Source organism: Lutjanus erythropterus, chromosome 21 (assembly GCF_056507025.1).
Source record: "Lutjanus erythropterus isolate fLutEry1 chromosome 21, fLutEry1.hap2, whole genome shotgun sequence".
NCBI classification, from domain to species: domain Eukaryota; kingdom Metazoa; phylum Chordata; class Actinopteri; order Lutjaniformes; family Lutjanidae; genus Lutjanus; species Lutjanus erythropterus.
The window spans coordinates 7,631,453-7,651,233 of record NC_139337.1 but is presented as its reverse complement, the minus strand read 5'-3'; the positions used below and the strand labels follow the sequence as shown (position 1 = coordinate 7,651,233).

General features: G+C 39.9%; 2 protein-coding genes across 3 annotated transcripts in view; both read left to right on the top strand.

Annotated features, from left to right (window-relative positions):
- The window catches only part of waca (WW domain containing adaptor with coiled-coil a), a 29,148-nt gene extending 26,104 nt beyond the window's left edge, over positions 1-3,044 (top strand). For both annotated transcript variants that reach the window (XM_084746900.1, XM_084746899.1), the window contains exons 11-13: positions 739-934; positions 1,047-1,174; positions 1,336-3,044. In XM_084746900.1, the coding sequence (XP_084603026.1) occupies positions 739-934; positions 1,047-1,174; positions 1,336-1,405 (394 nt within the window). In that variant the 3' untranslated portion in view covers positions 1,406-3,044. The remainder of the gene's footprint in view (positions 1-738; positions 935-1,046; positions 1,175-1,335) is intronic.
- Positions 3,045-11,741: 8,697 nt separating this feature from the next.
- Positions 11,742-17,588, top strand: bambia (BMP and activin membrane-bound inhibitor (Xenopus laevis) homolog a). The gene is made up of 3 exons (XM_084747562.1): positions 11,742-12,290; positions 14,330-14,617; positions 16,525-17,588. The coding sequence occupies exons 1-3, from the start codon at positions 12,215-12,217 to the stop codon at positions 16,938-16,940; spliced, it is 780 nt and encodes a 259-aa protein (XP_084603688.1). The 5' UTR covers positions 11,742-12,214; the 3' UTR covers positions 16,941-17,588.
- The last annotated feature ends 2,193 nt before the right edge of the window (positions 17,589-19,781 follow it).

Genomic DNA, 19,781 nt, shown 5'->3' with positions numbered 1-19,781 from the left:
GTAGGGCTGCACAGTTAACCCAAATTTTATCGAAATCGCAATATGGTTTTCTGCAATTTTCAAATTGCAGGAGGTGCAATATTTGTTGAATGCAAAATGAGATACTGCAGACTTAAAACAAAAAAAATCTTCATTTGGTGGAAAAAAATCACACTAGTCATTTTATTGTTTTTTAATCAAAATAAGAATAACGATGTAAAAAAAATATTTTTCCTGTAATATCACAACCGGTGTTGCAATTGCAACATCAGTCAAAATAAACACAATTGGATATTTTTTTAAATTGTTCAGCCCTAAGCCAAAGTGCCCGGATGTATATTCTGCACTATGAAGCAGTACTATAATACTGTAACATTATTATGACTTAACAGATTGAGTGAGCTGCTGCTCTTGTTCTACAGATGTGCTCTGTAGAGTTACCACATTTTATGGCTTTAAAAGAAAAAGATTTCCCCAATATGCAGTGTTGTGAGAAAAACTGTGTTGTATCATCGAATTCCTTTTGAGGTTTTCTCAACTCAAGCCTCAGTTATTATTCACATAACACTTTGATGGCACTGTTCTGTATTGAGAGCCTTGATCAAACATTAAATTGCCGTTCTCTGTTTTGAAATGAAGGACATGAAGTTGGCTTCAATTACTGCTGCTGAGATTAAGTTGATTAGTTGGTCACCAGTCCCTTCATAAACACTGTCTCTCAATGCTTACATGCTTCTTTCAACGTGTACTGATTTGCAGCAGTCAGAGGAGTCCCTCCCCGGGTCCCAACCACGTCGCCTCCAGCAGCAGCAACGCCCCCAACTCTGCCTCCGCTCCCCCTGCCGCCTCAGCAGCCCGGCCCTCCTGCTCCTTCACCCCAACCCTCGCCGCCCACTTCAATGAGAATCTTATCAAACACGTACAGGGATGGCCTGCTGAACACGCGGAGAAACAGGTTTGTCCCGCCAACATTTCACCACCGCTTCTATTGATGGCAAAACTGGTGTCATATTGGCTGATTCTGGTAAATTAAAATAAATTCTGTCTTTGACGAACAAATTCTCAAGGCATCGAGACTACGTGAAGAGGCTCACACCATGGGGAGCATCTGTATGTCTGAGAACTGCACCGAGCTCAAAAACCTGCGGTCCTTGGTCAGAGTCTGTGAAATACAAGCAACATTGCGTGAGCAGAGGTGAGAATTTATATTAAGTCTACAGCTCATATTCTAAAAAAATTTTTTTCTGTTTTTTCACGTTTTACACCGTGTCAAAACAGAAGCCAATAATGGTATATTAAATAAACCTTAATCACAGTGCAAACACTAATTATGCTTGTTCTCTTCCTTGCCCACAGGATACTGTTTCTGAGACAGCAAATCAAAGAACTTGAAAAGTTGAAGAATCAGAATTCTTTCATGGTCTGAGAACTTCTGGTTGCGGTTGAAGCGGGCGTTCTGGGGTGGGGGAACACGGGGGGAAGACCCATTGCACATAGTTGGAAGCTGGTGGGAGTGAGCAGTTGTTCAGTTCCTCTTGAGCCCGGTCTCAACACACACAGGAGCTGCAGTCGGGTTGGCTTTGGACCGTTTGGGCTGGGAGAACCAAGAGGGAAACACGAAGAGCTGTTGTGGGAGGTGGTGGAGGAGGAAGAGGGTGGGGTGGTTTACAAGACTCTGTTTTGTAAAAAACCCAACGGCGGGAAAAAAAAATGTAGATTTCTTGTAGATGTTATTATCTATGTTGTAAATATGTTTTGTAGATTGAAGCCATGGAAAGCCATGCCTATCAAAGCTTTTGACATCCAAACTAATCAACGCCTAGGCGGCTACATTCATTAGCTAGCCTTTTCCTTCATGTTAACTCGTCTGCAGACTTCAAGCTTCATTTCGTCAAATTGTAGATCACTGAACCACTGAGCGACTGTGACCTGGAGGAGGATGTTTGAGGCCAATTATTTACACACAAGCATAACACACACTGGTGTCAATGTCGTTTATCCCCCTCTCGAATATCGGTAAATCTGAGTGCTCTGTCTAGATTCTCTTCCTGAACTGTAACCTCTGACTCAGGCGTGCTAAACATCCCCTCTCTGCAGGTCCGTCATGAGCGCTCACACTGGTTCAGTGATCTATTTGCAGCTTCTGGTGGCCCTGCATGTCCCAGTCTGAAAAAAAAACAGTGCCTGGTGGTGTGGTGGAGTGAGTGATTAGAAAAAAAATTAAAGAGATGTGATGGCGTGCTGCTTTTGGACCATTCCCTCTCCTCCTCTCCCCTCCCTGGCCTCAGCCCTGCCACACCCTCTCTTCTCCTGAGATATCATCACCCTCCTTGTAGTTTTTTTTTTTTTTTTTTTTTTTTTTTTCCTTTGTGTTCCAACAGTTTTTGTTCCTCTTTTTTCCCTCCTGGTTCATTCCTTTGTACAGTCGCTAACATACAGTGGAGTTTTAAAGAAGAGGACGCAGAATAAAAAAAAAAGGTTTTATTTATAAGAGTTGTAGTGAAATCACAATGATATCCACACATTTTTCATTTGCACCCAAGTTTAGGAGTGGTGTATTACAGCTACAGCAGGTTCTAGAGGCGGATGTATGTGGAGCACCTCTTGTGTCAGAGCAGGGTGACAAGAGGTCCCAAGGTCAAATGTGAAATGTATGTATTGTAATAAACATGTTCAACTAAAGCGAGCACTGGTTATTTTATTGGGAGTTTTAGGTCCAGTTCATACGCTAGTGCCTTGTTGAAAGTCTTAACATCAGTCTCATTTTTACCTGCAGACCCCACACCCCCTACGTTTTCTTTGACCAACGAGAAAAGATCTTCAACACTCACAGGGTTGTTTTTTTTTTTTTTCTAGCACGTCCCATCCCTCTTTTATTCGTTTGTTCCCCACATGTTGAAGAGCAGGGTCCTGAGCTGCAAAGGCCTGTTTTTCCCCCCACCATACTATCTATTGAGTCTATAACTGAACTGCACCACACATTCAGTAAAGGTGACCACATCATTGCTTTGTATATTGTTTCCTGAAGTATATTGACAAATGAAATAAAATATGCCTCTCCAGGGCCATGTTGTTCTTGGGTTTTTGATGGTCCCCTTAGCTTCAATTTGTTGTCTCATTTAAAAAAAAAAAAAGTTTCATTATAGGAGGAAATGCCCAGCAGTTACTCAAAGGACACTCAAAACATTTCATTATCAATGTGATTTCCACCAGTGTGATAAAAAGAAAAAATGTATTTCAAAATAATGACTTAGTATTTCAAACTGATAAACTTGAATGAAAATGAGGCTCTATTTTCTTGAAAGTGGTATATTGGAAAATGAGAAACTACCAAAATAATGTGATTCAAAATGAGTTAGTATTTCAAAAAGATGGCAAACTATCAGAATGAGTATTTCAGAATAACTGAAAACTCAAGTGTTTCAAAATGATAAACCTCTAAATGAGTTAATATTTTGATATTAATATTTAAGTATTCTGAAACCTTGAGAAACTATGAAAATGTTAGTATTTCAAAGTTAAGGGAAACTTTCATAAAATAATAAGAACCTGTTCTGAGAAGTTTCTAATTATAATGGCTCACGGGATTTGCTTGTTTTTTCCTGAAGTAGGCTTACAAATTACAAATTACAAATTCATTTTTGGAAGAAATTACTTCACAATGTGTTAACAAAACCAAATACTTCTCAATGATCAGTTATAAAATTTAATTGCAGCAGCAAGACTTTCATGTGTCTTGGGTAAAAAACAGTAATGTATTTTCAGGGGTTAAAAAAAAAATCTCTGACATCTATCTACAATTTAACCTGTGAACTCTGCTGCCCCCTGCTGGTGGTTTTATGTCCTGCACTGCAGACTATGTGGAGTCTGACCTCCTCTTTCTAAGATTAGTGTTATCACATCAAAGACGAGTGTGGTTCATCCCCCTGGTATGTCCTGCGGCTCCAGTCTCAACTTGCAAAGCCACTTTTAATGCGTTCAAGACATAGTGAACATGCCAGCGCACAAAGGATTTGGCACTGTCTTGATAGTGAGAAAGTGTTTTGTTCACATCTTGAGGCGGACTCTTGAACTTCTAGCAGCTATAGAGAATGTGCCATGAAGGCCCAAGGAGAGAGGAAAGGTTGGCCTTACATCCCTAGACAAATACATTTTAATTTCCATGCTAATTCATTGTTATACTCTTGCTAAATGTGCAAAGCTCATAGTCAAACTGACTTGCTAAATTTAAAGCTACAATATATATATAGTTATTCAGGAATTAACTAAAATAATCAAGAGGATGTGAAAGAAAAAAGTTTTAAGGTCATGTCAAACACATGTATGTATTGTGTTGAAGATTCATGTATTGAAGTTAGCATGGCGTCCAGCTAGCTCCGGCCTGTCCGGTCTTTTAACGGCACATTGTACCTCAGAAGTTGATTCTCCAGCAGTGCAGCTCAGTCAGTCTAGCTGGGAGAATGTGAGTGATGAGTTTGCTGTATTTCACAAGCTCTTAGCTTTGTCAGTCTAATAAACTCCCAGAATGTCAAGAAAGAAAACGTTCTTGTTTTCCTTATTCAACAGAAAAATATAGCTGTACACCCTCACCCACACCCAGTTTATTGCTTTTATGGATTTAATGCAAGCTAAATTCAGAAATATTCTGGATCTACATTCTGTTTTTTTCCACACCGCTGATGCCCAACCCTCCTCTTGGTCATCTGTTGACTAAGTCATCTCCTGTTTCCCACCTGCCATGTCTGCATCGTCCTCGGAGTCAGAGTCCTTGTTGGAGCTGCTGTAAATCACCTCAGTACTGTACACCCTGTCGTCAAACTGGCCTGTTCATATGCAGGCTGCTGAGCCTGGTTCTGGTTCCGGTGCTTTAAAACACAAAATGCTGCCGCTTTAAACTGCAAACACACAATCACATGCTGAACACAGACACCTCAGCATACCTTAGCTTAAAGATGATAATCAGAATCAATACATCCTGTTTTCAGGCATTCTGCACATTTACACAACATTCTCCAGATAAACAGCACAGCAACAAAATCACTAATTGTGACTATACATCTGAAAGTGCAACAGTAGTGGAATTTCAATTTCTTTTACCATCAAGATGTTGCAGTGTTTTGAGTGTTTGTTACAGTAGTATAGACTGGTTTATGTTTCAGCATTACAGTAGTTTACCGTACATCATCAATATGATATACTACCCTGAATGTCAGATTTTACTGTTACAGTTTAATATTACTGTCAAATCAGACTCCAGTCTGAAATATCCATATTCAAAGTTCACACTGCATATTTATTAAATAAAAGTACATTGATTTAAACCCTGACGTCTGCATAGATAACAATTTTTTTTCACATTGCTGTTTGTTTAAACTTGAAGAAATGACTGATGAGAGGTGATGAGATATTGGCCCATTTTATATTAAAATCTAACAATGATTAAAATGTAGCTCTAATCATATACTGTGATATTTGACCTAACTAGATTCATTTGTGTGAGATTTTGAGGTTAACATTAACAGAGTTGTGTTCCACAGCATGAGGTTGAGGTCAGTGGTCATACCACCTCAAACCTACAGAGGGCAGCATAACACCTTTGTATATCCTGTGAAGTCAACATGAGGAAAACAGTTCAAAGTGCTGATGAGGGGACAAATTTCACAATTAATCATAAAACAGTTTCTAAAAGACATCTTTAACTTTTATGAAACAGAGACTTGTCCTCTTGCCAATTTAGGGTTTAGTTTATTTTGTTAGTCCACAGAACACTGCTGGAGTTTCACAGGAAAACAGTGTTACAGAATCTCCCAAACAATGGATGTGAATAATGACCAGTTTTCAAATACAAAAAACAACTGGAAAAAAACAACATACAATGCCTCCATACTGTTTGTCTGACATAATGCAAGTCTCCACACCCCAGCATGCCATTTGCACACACACACACACACACACACACACACACACACACACACACACACACACACACACACACACACAAGAGTTCAGATGGTGTGCATGTGCTTTTAAGCACTGTTTTCCTGTGAAACTCCAGCAGAGTTTTGTGGATTAAAAAACTAAACCTAAAAATTCTAGTGCTGTGAACTGCAATCAGATTAACACAACTAGAAACATGAGTGCAGTATCACTCCAATTCAAGATTATTCAGTTCATAAAACTTTTATTTAAATGAAATTTATTTGATAATCAAAATAAAAAAAATACAGATATGAAAAGTACAGTAAGATGATGTGGAAATATATTTCATAATTAATCATCAGTATAATATCAAATCAATTTGATCCTTTGAAGGCACAACAAAGACATTTCCGATAAATATTAGGTTAGAAGCAACAACATTTGCTTGATTTAGTGTGATAAACCACGCCCACTTCCACTTTTCTATTGGAATACAGATACAGAGACGGATCATTTTGTGGGTGGCACAGACACAGATACAAATAATAACATCTCTGTGCACCTCATTAAGAGTACCATTTTTAAATACTTTGTTTACTGTGAACACTGCAATAAAAATGGTTAAAAGAAAGATTATTTTGCCAAAGTATTAATGGCCAAGACAAACGTTATTGATTTGTATAATTGATGAAGAACTTGTTTTTTGCCATTTTTTATACCAAAATGCCTTCCTTCAGAATTCAGAAACATTCACAGTATTGAAAAGCCCTATATAATGCATAAAATCTCAACTGGACTTGAAGAATCAGAATAACCATTTAGCATTTTTCACAGCAGCCGTTTTGATATGATGCAGTAGAGTCTGTAAGTACTGCTGTTACAAATGATACTAATTAAGGTTCCATTCAGGTCAGACAGTCACACTCAGAGAAAACTGAGGCGATCAGTTGCCACAATTCTTTTAAAGTTCATAAACTCAAAAGTTCTGAGTTAAAAAAGAAAAAGTTTAACAGGCGTGGAAATAAGTAAACTTGCACTTGCGTATACATTTTGAGTTCTCTTTCCACCACATGAGTTAAATAAACTTTACTGTGACTCAACATTTTTAAGTTATTAGAACTTTTAAATAAATTTTAAGAGTGAGTATTTGCTTTTAAGGTGCAGAGGGTTGCTACTGTGCACGCTGGCTCACTGGAAAGGCTCTGCTACACTAAATGGTATCCTACTATTTCATATCAATCTGGCTGCTGTAAACAAAAAAGGTCTGTTGTCACTGAAGGTAGCATGTAGCATCACAATCAGCAGAGCTTGATCAGTTTGGCTGCAGCTCTCCTGCAGATCAAACAGATTATCTACAAAGTCATCTGTGTGTGTGGATAAGAGAACAGAGCGCCGCTGAATTAATTCTCCACATAAAACAAGTGAAAACAAAGGTGGACGCCGTCAGTTTCCTGCCTCTGAGCGCCGCAGATAAAGTTTGCATGAATATGTCTGAATTGTGGAGCCTGAAACTCAATCTGTGAGATCAAAGCTGCATGTGAACAGTTTCCCCGCGCAGCTCCAGAATGAATCCACTGAGCTGCTCTGCTGTGTGCTCCATTATCTGCAGGAGAATAAAATAGATCACGGATGGAGGATGGAGACAGTCTGCCTGTCTCTTGATTCTTCAGAGACCTTGATATGGCTCACATCAAAGAGGGGAGCAGAGGAAGCCGGGAGGTGTCGGAGGAAGTCTGTCTGTCCTGTCTGTGCGTCCTCGTTGGATCATGTGGCGTGCCAGCTTCAGGTTTAGATCTTTAAACTGTGAAGATTTCTGATGTTTTAGACTCCTTGTGGTTGGTTTAGACCTGGTTTTTGTGTTTAAGTTTCAGGTAAAACTCCAGGTAGACCTGACCTCCACCCTCCCCCACTCTCCCTCCATCTCAGCAGTGATCCAGCCATCGTTGGCCCGGCAGTGGGGGGGCTTTTGTTAAGCAAAGTCTCTACTGTCTGTACTGGGTCACACCTACAAGTGTCTCCTAATGTGTGAAAGCAGACACAATCTGCAGAGAGTGATCGTCCACTAAAAGACCACTTTACGTGAAATCCCCCCAACCCTTACTAACACCCCCCCCCCCCCCACCCCTGTGCTGAAAGCTTGTTAACGCTCATCCTCTCAGCTTGAAAAGACACACAGCTTTGTTTTCTTACTCAAACATCATGTTTCCCTGTCTGCTGGTTAGGAGCAGGTACACCTCATCAACCCAGGTCACCGTCGTTTCTGTTGTTGTTGTTGTTTTTTTTGGAGATTCTCATTTCTTCTTCAGAAAAACAATTTTAAATTCGGTGCAATTACTGCTATTTTTAGACTATTGATGAAATATTGATTGATACATCCTCAACTGGTTAAATTCTTAACAGTGATTAATTGATTAATTATTAAAAGCCTTACTCATAGTGTAGTGCATAATTAAGTACAATTAAAAGCACAGATTTTTTCAAACTGATCCATAAAACTACTTAATTGCAATAATTTGAGTTTTTGTAATTTGTGTATGTTTGCATTCAAGCGTCTGTGATCTACATGGAGTACAGTAGAAATATCCATGTTGTTGTGTGTGTGTGTGTTTTTTTTTTAATGGCAGCTCTCCTGTTTAAATGTATTTGTTCACAGGCCAGTCTGAACAAAATCAAACTCACTGCATACTTGATGTATTGTAGCAGTGGGCTGAAGTGTTCAATGTCTATGATTTCAGCCTTGGCTTTTACAGGTTTTTAATGTACAGCCTGGCTGTGGAGTTGTGGAGCTTGTGTTTGAGGAGTGGGTATTTATTTACCAGCCAGGGATGGTCTAACAAAAGAAGCTGCTGAGCTGAGTTGCATTATGGGAAATTGAAGTCCCACTGTTTTCAGCATTTGACCATTATGAAATAGTGCTTTTTATGCATCTAGATAGTTTTGGTGTGGGTGGTGATATTGGTTGTAGAGATGTCTGCCTTCTATTGAATCTAATGGAATGTCCCTTTAATGTTCATTATAGGATCTGTCGAAACAGAAAAATACATCAACTAGCATACTTATTTTTGCAGTCCAAGATGCAAAGAGCTGTCTGCAACAAAGCAATTTAGTAAAATAACAATCTTTTATTACTTTCGACCAGCAGATGGTGCAAGATGTTTAAGTATCCACTACAAGTAAAGGCAGCCTCACAGAGGTGGAGGTGCTGCTCACAGTTGAATAAAGGGACATTTCTGATCATATTTAACTGATCAATATTCAGACAGCTTATGTCAAACAGTAAATGTCTGGACTACTGGTCTGAATGCACTGATAATATTAGACATGGGCACAACTGAAGTGACTTAACTTTATTGCGATGTTAAGTGTCTGCCACTTTTGTAAGAGGGCATGTATTAATTAATTTATTTATCTATATAGATTTATACATATTAACCAATTTATATCTGCAGACTGAAATAAATTGTAATTGACATTATGTCATAGTGTTATACAGGGCCAGGTCTGTACCTGTGCTGTAACAGAGACAGTTCCACCCAGTATCACAGAAACTGATGAGGAAGAGGCCATCCCTCATGATAATGACCAATGATCCAGCATAAAACCAGTATTTCTGTCGTCTCCCAGCCTTTCCTCAGTATAGATAAATGATGTAACGCCAGTCTGGACTGGCGCCTCTGTGGAATTGCAGATAATTACGGTAATTGTAGTGCGTAATTTTCTATGTTCCCTAAAGCATTATCCTCATCCTGTTGTCTGCTGGGCGCAGTGAAGGCCTGTGGATACTTCATTTCTACGGACTCAGTCTTCCAAGATAATAATATTACTGTCCTTAAGACGCTGAATAAAATACTATTTTTGTGAAATTATTTTTCACTTTTCAACCACTGTTTTTTCTTGATGTCAAACATATTAAACAAACATTATATAATTTATAAAAAATAACATATACATGTATAGTGAATAATTTGCATTTGCATTTTGTCGAAAATAAATAATGAAACTAAAATATATTTTATACCTGTAAAAAAGAAAGAAAGAAAAAAAAAGTTGCAGCTGATACAGATCGCGCGCGCACGTGTGTTTTTGCATTGCGTTTGTTAAAAGGCGATTGTGTGCGCGCGCGCTGTGTGTGTATGTGTGTGTGTGTGTGTGTGTGTGTGTGTGTGTGTTTGCGTGTCGTCTCGGTGGCGCCATGAGCCTTTTTGGATTGCTAATTTCACTAAACGGCTGTCCGCTCCTCCTCCTCCGCCTCCTCGTCCTCCTCCTCCAGCAGCAGCGGCAGCAGCAGCAGTCTGTAGCCTGAAGGGAAGCGGCTCAGTGCGGCGTCAACCTGACTGGCAGTACGATGACACTGCAGGTAGCTGCTACTGACCGGTCTGCTTCACTTATTAAGCAACACTTAACCTCTAAGTGACGTGTCATTCATGCAACATGAGATGACTGCATACATAGAGACATATTTTCTAGTATTAGTAAATCCTTACATAAATTATCTTTATCCTTCCCAGCTGCTTAATTAGGCTATCTGGGTTTGGGGAAACTATTTAACCCTCTTTAAATAGCTTTAGGTAATCCTGTTGGTTTAGCCTGTATTTGATAAAGCTGTCTATTTCTTCACTGCTGTGTAAATGCACAAAGTTGAACATCCAGCCCACATAAGCAGGAATATACGTTTAAAACAATGCTGTAAATTATGCATCTATTAGTTTACATGTTAATACAATATAAATAAAATATTTCACTGTTAAAATTATACACACTTAATAGTCTCTGCAGTGTTAGTATCAGTGCTTCAGTGGGTGACTGAGTGACGTTTGTGTGTGGGACAGTTTGTTAACCTGCTGCAGTGACTGACTGCTGCCAGGGCCAATGGCATCCAATAATGGCATATGGAATATGGTATTATGGAAATGAAGGACCATGAATGAAGGGATTGGCTTGAAGTGAGCCATCAAGCGAGAGAGCGATAAGCAGAATGAGACCGGAAGATTTAAGATGTGGCCAAGAAAATAAAAGCATCAAGTTGAGAAGCATCAAGAGAGAAATCACTGCAAATATTTTAAGTGAAAATACCCCCATGTAGGGAGTATAATTGTATGTCCTGATGAGAGGCTACCTTAAGTGTAAGAGTATTATTCAGCAGTGGTGGTGCTGATGTAGGTCAAGTAGGTTTATAATATTAACATCAATCATATAACATTGTCCTGTAATTTACTGCACTAATAAATAGGGCAACCAGACTCTATATACTTTCCATTTGTATTTGGAATGGAATGATTGGGTGACTTTATAGCATGTATTTTTATTAATCATAAATTTATATTTTAATGAGTGAATTTCCTGCTTGTGTCCTGTACAACCAGTTTCTGTGCAGTAATCCATTTTTACAGGATTTTTTAAGATATATATTTTTTCTTAGTATAATGCTAGATGTGCATTGCAACATGTATGTAATTACCTTGTACAATTATCCATATATCTGTAAAAATGAATAAATTCTATTTGTATTCTTATTTATTACTCATTTCTGTCTCTACTTTGATCCTTAATCCTTGTGAATTTCCTCAGTGTGGGATCAACAAAATGTATCTTATTTTACTTTATTTGTCGCATTTATTCTGTCTTAATTACTATTATTGTTCCTTTGTGTAAAGCAATTGATTGCCTTTGTGCTTGAACAGTGCTTGGCTATACAAATCAACTTGAACGTCTTATTTTGAAAAGAATTACCGGATACAGTTTTATTAAGTACTCTGACCAACTTCTATCTCGGTCCTCTGACCTATCAGAAGTGAGGGGGCGGAGCTCTGACAGACCACAGCTATTTCTTCTGTTAAATCTTGTCCGTCCGGAGTCTGCGTGCAGTCTTCGGTCCAGCGGAGTTGTCCGTCTTTTTCCAACATTTCTCCGTCCAGGAATACAAAAGTGATGCTTCACCGTGACCGTCTGCTAACAGAGACAGCGGAGGACCGGCGGTGACAACTTTGTATCCCAATTTCACCGCCTTCCCAGGAGTATATTTCTGTTTTTTCCCCTTTTCTGCTTGAAGAAGAAGAAGACGCTGTTTTGCGTCCTCCAGTAATGTCGGACCGCTTTTAAAAACTAACTTTTCTATCTCCATGCGGGAGAGGAAACACTTCGGAGTGATTTTTCGCTACTTTTCCTCTAATAAGGATTGTCAGCTGTCGTGTTTGAGCACAGGAATGCCTCATTTTTCGCCGTAGCTCCATGTAAATCTTTGTGTCGCCCAGCGGACTGTGCTGCTGCTGCTGCTACTGGATATACGAGGACTGTTTTGCGCAGTAATCTGGTGTAAATGGATCGTCAGTCCAGTTTCATTTCCATCTGGCTACAACTGGAACTCTGTGCCATGGCTGTTCTTCTTACTAAAGGTATAAAATAGACTTTGGTCTGCGGGCAGGGCATGTTTGTTAGCTTCTTCAGATCAGGCTGAACTGTGTTTGGCAGTGATAAAACAAGGCTGAACTTCAAGCTCACTCAGCGGCTCAGACTTTACTCTCAAACCCAACCAGTGTTTCTCTAAATATCACTTTTAGCAAGACGATAATGTAGCTTAAAGTTTTATTTTAGCCTTCAACAAGGTAGTGAACTACTTAGGAACTACTTGTCTCCGTTTCAAACTAACTTGATTTATCAATTCTTTGTATCTAGTGTTGAACCCCCTTCACCTCTTAGCACACTTTAATTTTATTCAGTTTTTTTTTTCAGTGATCTGCACATGTATTACAGATTTAGGTTCTCTTTTCAGACCATAATATTCCCAATTATTCACCCTTACTTCTAAACAATCCCATCCCTGAACGTGTTTTCATAATACATATATACAAACTAGGGAACTGTAAAAAAAAAAAGTTAATAGATAAAAAACAGGTAAAGAAAAATATAAAATAAAATAAATGTATAAGAGGAAATACCTAAAGTCCTTGAAACATTGTAATTAACTCACAAAAATCCTGTCTCGTTTTGGCTGCCATGTTTCAGTTGGATAACTCATGTTCAGCTCAGTTTTGAAGCTGCCATTCATAGCAGACTGAGTGAGCAGCCAGTCAGGGCTAAAGAGCCTCAGTGCTCGGCCTGTTTCTCTCCTCTCTCTCCCCCCCTTCAGCCCACAAAGGGGCCTCTCCTTTCTAATGAAATATTCTCCAAATGACCTGCCCGGGCCCTGCTGCTCCAATCATTCACAGGGAAAACACTGATCTGATGAATGTGCTCCTGCACTGCAGAGTTGCTGCGTTCAAAGAGGCACTGCACTGGAAGTTTCAGGCTTTAGCTGGTGTGTTTTTAGCAGTTTTTAATGGAAACACAAGACAAGACTTTTGGTTTCCTTTTTATTGCCTTGTTTATAATATTTTTTTCCTAATATTCTTCACTTGTCTGCATGCAGAATAGTCCCCATCCCAATGAAAAGTATAGAACCTCACATTGTATGTTTAAGCGATACACAACATTCATATTTATAGTCATGTGAAAGTTTTCTAATGGCACCAGAGAAAATACAGGCAGTAAAATACCACAAGTAGAAGTTCTCAAAGTGAATTTTATTACAGTATAAGTTATGCCTTTGTTTTGTTAGGGCAGGTCCTTGGCCTAGATATATGTTTTGCAGAGTTCTTTTTAAAAAAGAAGCCACCGCTGGATGAGGTAATGAGTGGGCCCATGCAAAAGCAGGCAGCCGTAATGATAAGGTTGCTGGAAGCTCTTTAGATGGGACCTCAGTGCACCCTGCCCCCCCTCAGGCGCTCCTCCTGACCACAAGTAAAGCTTTGCGTGCAAGCGGGGGAAAGGAGACTCCTGCGCCGCTGCTCTGCCCCCCCCTCTTTACGAGTTTCCTATTGGGTTGAAAGAAATTGACTTTGGCAAACAAACCACTAATTATAAGCTACGCAGTTCCTGTTTTATAATACAGACAAAAAAAGGGGGGCATTTTTGCATGAGAAGCTCTTAAATGGAGGCATATTTGCTGAATGGATGCAAAAGTGGAATATTCCCGGGAGGTCTTTAAAGTTACCTGGCTCTTATTGTGTGCAACACTTTCAAAATAAAAGTATAGTAGAACACAGGCTGCATTTGACAGGATTACACTTCCTAAACATTAGAAGAAGTAGTTTTTCAGGTGGATATGCTTTCATACAGATATAATTGTACTAAAAGTATTTAGAAAACAAACCTCAAATGAAAATTGCTACTACTAGGGAGCTGAATTGTATGTTGGTGTCCCACTGAACCTGTACAAAGACCCTCTAAGTTCCCTGTAAACTGCCAAACTTAAGTTCAGACCATGTTACAGTCAAACTATCAGTCAAATTGATGGAGCTGTCATGAATGAAGTATGTCTTCACAGCTATAAATACATAATCTTGGCAAACGTTTCCCTAACCCTGCCTTTTTTTTTGCCTCCATGCATTTCCAGGAGAAATAAGGTGTTACTGTGATGCGCCGCACTGCGTAGCCACAGGCTACATGTGCAAATCAGAACTGAACGCCTGCTTCACCAAGGTCCTGGACCCGCTCATCGCAAACTCCCCCCTCACCCATGGGTGCTTAGACCCCATCGCCAACGCGGCGGACATGTGCAGCAGCAGCTCGAGGAGCGCGGACGCCCTCAGCGGGGCCCCGGCCGCCACGCTGGAGTGCTGCCACGATGACATGTGCAACTACAGAGGCCTGCACGACCTGGCGCACACCAGGGACTCGACAGGTAAAAAGGAGAAGAGAGCTGAATCACTGGCTGTGAGAATGTTTGTCTTTGACTAAAAGCGAAATATGAAATTCTCTTTAACGGCTTTTAAAATGATCGGACTCTCTGGGGGGAATTTATGATTCCTCCTCGGCAAATATTCAACATTTTCCTCTTTCCTGTTCCAGAGGCAATACGTTGAGCTGTAGGGCTCTTCAAACACTTTGCTGTTTATGGACATGCAGGCCACCCTTGCCCCCCTCCTACTCGTTTTTCTACTTCCCAGCTTTACAGAACTTCAATTTGACTTTTAATGGGCTCCAGCTCTGCGCCTGGGAAGGCAGGCAGCAGCCAGTTTACCTTAAGCACTTGGAAAGAGATCAGATATATTCTTTTTTTTTTTTTATTCCGCGTGCACCATGTAATTTTCCCACCGAGTAGGAATGTGCCTTGTAGAATGACGAGTCTGCATATTGGGCTTGTAGTTATGAAAAGGTGCACAGAGAGCCGTAGAGGACGGGGAGCTGTCCTGAGGGGATTCTCTGTTGTGACCCCGACCAGAGCAGACTATGGTTTATTAGCTCAAATTAATATCTGGCTCTCAGGCGGGACAAGGTGACTCATTTGTTTTTGCCCCTGCCGCCCCGTCTCACTTCCTCGCTCTCGTCTGTCTGTCTTATTTTCTCTCTCTGTGGTTACTGGCATGACTGTGGAGCAGAAGCAGCTCCATGAAAGCTTCTCATTAAGCTTCAAACAGCCACACATACATTTAAAGATAATCACATGTGTGGCTGCAACTAAAGATTATTTTCATTGTTGATTATCTTCTCTGTTAATTGATTTTATGGTCCATAAAATGACAGAAAGTGGTGAAGAATGTCTAAAAAGATGATGTCAAATGTCCTGTTTTGTCCCCACAACCCAAAAATATTCAGTTTTTCTGTCATAGAGGAGTAAAGAAATGAGAAAATATTCACATTTAAAACACAGGAATCAGAGAATTTTAACTTGTTTACCTGAAATAATCAGACAGATTTATTGATTATCAGAATGGTTGGTGATTAATTTAGTAGTTGACAACTAATTGATTAATTGTTGCAGCTGTAATCATATGCTTTAAAATAAGTAGAGCTGCAGTGATTAGTTGATCAAAAGAAAGTTGGTTGACAACTGTTTTGATCATTAATTAATTTTCAGTCATTTTGCAAGCTAATACATCAAACTTTAGCTGGTTCTGGTTTCTTAAATGTGAGGATTTGCTACTTTTCTTTGTCGTTTATGACAAATCAAGAGTCTTGGACAAAAGAAACAGTTTGGAGATGTCACTTCAGGCTCTGGGAAATTGAACATTTTTCACATTTTATAAACCATCAGTCAGTTAGTAGTGAAAGTAATCAGCAGGTCAGTATACAAATGGCAGCTATTGTACCTCAGTTGACATTGTTTTGTGTGGCAGAGCCATCTGTTGAATAAGGAAGCTTAGGCTTCGACTTCAAATGAAAAAAAGACAATAAAAATGAGAATCATGAGGGGAAAAAATGTACATTTTGTATCTAATTAATGATTAATCCATTCTTAGCCTTTTCAGTAGTCTGTTCAGGAAAATGCACAACACAGAGCCAATGTGATGTCTTGATATTGCTTCTTTTGACAAACCAACAGTTCAGACCCCCAAACATTCTTCATAACACTCTTACTGCCATAAATGGCAAAGAAAATCATCAAATTCTGACATTTAAGAAGCCTGAACAGAAGGTGTTTGACTTTTTGAAAAATGACTGAAAGACTAATTGGATGTCACTATAGTTTTATTTTTTGATTGATGAATCGACTGATTGTTGCAGCTCGAGCATTGTGGTACATAACAACATATAGCAGTGGAAAGTTAACATGCAGTTAAACAGACTGTTATCTCTCTGTGTGTGCAGATCACAGCCGGTACCAGCCAGACAGCAACAGGAACCTGGTGACCCGGGTCCAGGAGCTGGCCTCGGCCAAGGAGGTGTGGTTTCGGGCGGCGGTGATCGCCGTCCCCATCGCCGGCGGCCTCATCCTGGTGCTGCTCATCATGCTGGCGCTTCGAATGCTGCGCAGCGAGAACAAGCGGCTGCAGGACCAGCGGCAACAGATGCTGTCGCGACTCCACTACAGCTTCCACGGCCACCACACCAAGAAGGGCCACGTGGCCAAGCTGGACCTGGAGTGCATGGTGCCCGTCACGGGCCACGAGAACTGCTGCCTGACCTGTGACAAGATGAGGCAGGCCGACCTGGGCAACGACAAGATCCTGTCTCTGGTGCACTGGGGGATGTACAGCGGCCACGGAAAGCTGGAGTTTGTATGATTCCTGTTGGGGACAAACAGCCAGGACTGCCTCTCAACCGTTGGCTTCTGCTTTTGGACTTTTAGACATTCCCATGATTTTTGTCCATTGGACTTTTGGGTTTGCTTTTTTTTTTTTTTAAACCAGTGGTGAAAAAATACGAGACTGATCTCATGCCGTGTGGTTTTTTGCTAGAGGAGCACTTTACTTGAAAATGAAAGACAAAGCAACGAGGAGCTGTATTTAAAACTTGAGAGGGCAGGACTGAGGTGGAGTGAGAGCTCTGTCACTGCTCCGGAGGATCCTGGACTTTCACACTGAGCGCTGAAGGATTCCAAATCTGTCTTATTTGCACATTTGTAAAGAAAAACAACAAAAAAGTTGTCATCGCTTAAAACAAGAATTTTACACTGACACCAGGGTACAAAAAAGGACTTGTTTGAGGAGTAAAAAAAAATTCAGTGTTTGACTGTAGTGTGCACACTCCTCTGTGTACGTTTCATGATTCAAGCTTATTGTAAAGATTTAAATATATATATATTTTTGTCTGATAAAACTGACTGGTGTGTGTCTTGCTCTGGGTGAATGTCCAACATCTCTCTCTGTGATCAGACTATAAGCTTGATTGTGAGTGTGAAAGAAACTTCCATTAAAATGACTTTTTATTTATTTGACGATTCATTCTTGTGTTTTTACTGAATATTTTGCCTTAAAACACGACACAGTGACAAATACGCTTTGCTCCTGTGGTCATTGCTTTTCCAAAGTGTAAGATGTTGTTAAAATCGAGCACACAGAGGTGTGTGTGACAGGAACAGCCTGTGTTGGCAGTGTGATGTTTCAGAGTTAGGTCTCGGTGTGGCCTCGGCGTGCTCGGCACAGTGAGGCCTTGTTTTACAGTAGAGCTGCTTCATCTGTCAGTCGTTCTTGAACCCTCTCCAGAGGTCAGCTTTTCAGCTTCAAATGACTTTTCCTCTCTCTCCCTCCTCACTGGCTGGATTTATCCTGGAAGTAGTAGTGCTATTTATTTAATACCTTCCTGGATGTCAGTGAAAACACTGATCCTCCTGTGTTCAGCAGTGAGGAGGGACTTCAATCTTATTTCTCTGTTAAGTCACTAATTTGGGAATAATTTTCTGTGTGTGTTGTTGGAGTTCCCGTTTTTGACATTTTTATAGCGTAGTCTGGTGGTTCTCTATATTTTTATTGTCAGTGAATCCCATAAAAAGTCCAAAACCAACAATTAATTGATTTTTCTAACAAGTACTGACTGTGTTGCCTAAGCCTGATATATATCCTGCTGTCAGAAATACTAGAGGGCTAAATTTGTGATCTGCAGCTGAAAATAGTCCCTGAGAAATGCAAAAACTACAGCACTTTTTGAAATGAAACTACATATTTGTGTTGGTGAAGATTTACATCAGAGCTGAAATGATCAGTGAACTAACTGATGAGTCAATCGGCAGAAAAATAATTAACTACTTTGATAGCTGATTCATCGTTCAAGTAATATTTCACGCAAAAATGCCAGTAAATTAGTTTTTTAGGCTCTAAAATATGCAGCTGACACAAGCTGACATTTAAAGACATCACCTTGGCCTTTGAGAAACTGGGGAAGATATTTTTCACTATTTTCTGACATTTTATAACACAAAGGATTAATCCATTAATCTAGAAAATAATCAAAAGAATTTATAGTTGCAGCTCAATTTACATGTTAAGTGCTTGTTAGTGGGCTTGGGGCTGAGTGCAGTAGTACAGAAGTGAAAAAGGGAGGTCAAATGTATCACCACATTCATAGTTTTGGTCTTTTTGGCAATCTGAAAAACACCAGCAGCCTCTTTTACCAGTCATTCTTTGTCAGTAAAGAGCTGATTTAAATTAAATTACAAATGGCTATCGAGCCATACTGACAGTTTCATAGTTTCTGTTGTATTTGTCCATGTTTTGAGAAATCAAGAGTCCCTGTTACTCTGGATAATAAACAGAACACAGTGAGATTTAAAAGGGCTGTTGTTAGGTAGAAAGTATAGGAGTTTTGGGGCTGATGCCATTACCAATATTAATGTTGAGAGTTATATCATTATGGATATATTGGCAGCTATTCTGCTCACTCAAATATGGCACTTGTGGCAAAGATATGTAATAAATTTTTAAACCCTTTTCATATTGGCATATTTTGTTGATACCAGTATAAACTAACATAGGTGTAATAATATCGGTCAGCTGGTACAGCGGTCAGGCTCTAGGAGAATGTAGATTGACTGAGTGTGTTCTGTCCAGAGTATATAATATTGTGTATATGAAAATGTGTTTTTTGCAATTTGAGTGAACTGACCCTTTAAGGATAAAAGGCATTGCAGAATTTACAGGCACATTTTTCTGCAGAGTAAGGCTATTTTTAATGCTGTATTGCAACAGGTCATTCAGCACCGCCAATCACTGGAACAACATATTTCAGCCATTATGGCAGACTGTTACTTTCTGGCTGAATTCTTGCAAAATGTGTACACAAACAGCAACAAGAAGGACGGTGAAGTTTTGATTCTGACAGTTTGTTTGGAGACCGGGGGTTAGATTTCTGTCCTGCTCATTTGTCAGCAGTCTCTAAACTCCAGCTGAATATTTACATTTCTACAAGTCCAAATGTCACAGTAATCGTGTATTATGTACCGTCTGCGTCACACAAAGCAAGATGGGGACCCTTGGGTTGAAAAGTTCACACCCTCCGGTCTCCCCTGGTCACCGTGGTAACCGCAAGTAAGACATCCTGTAAGTAGTTTAAAGTTGAGGTCCGCTCCACTGAAGAGTGTGTCTGTCTCTGTGCTGAGCGGTGACCCTTGTTTCTTTCCATTAGGAGGA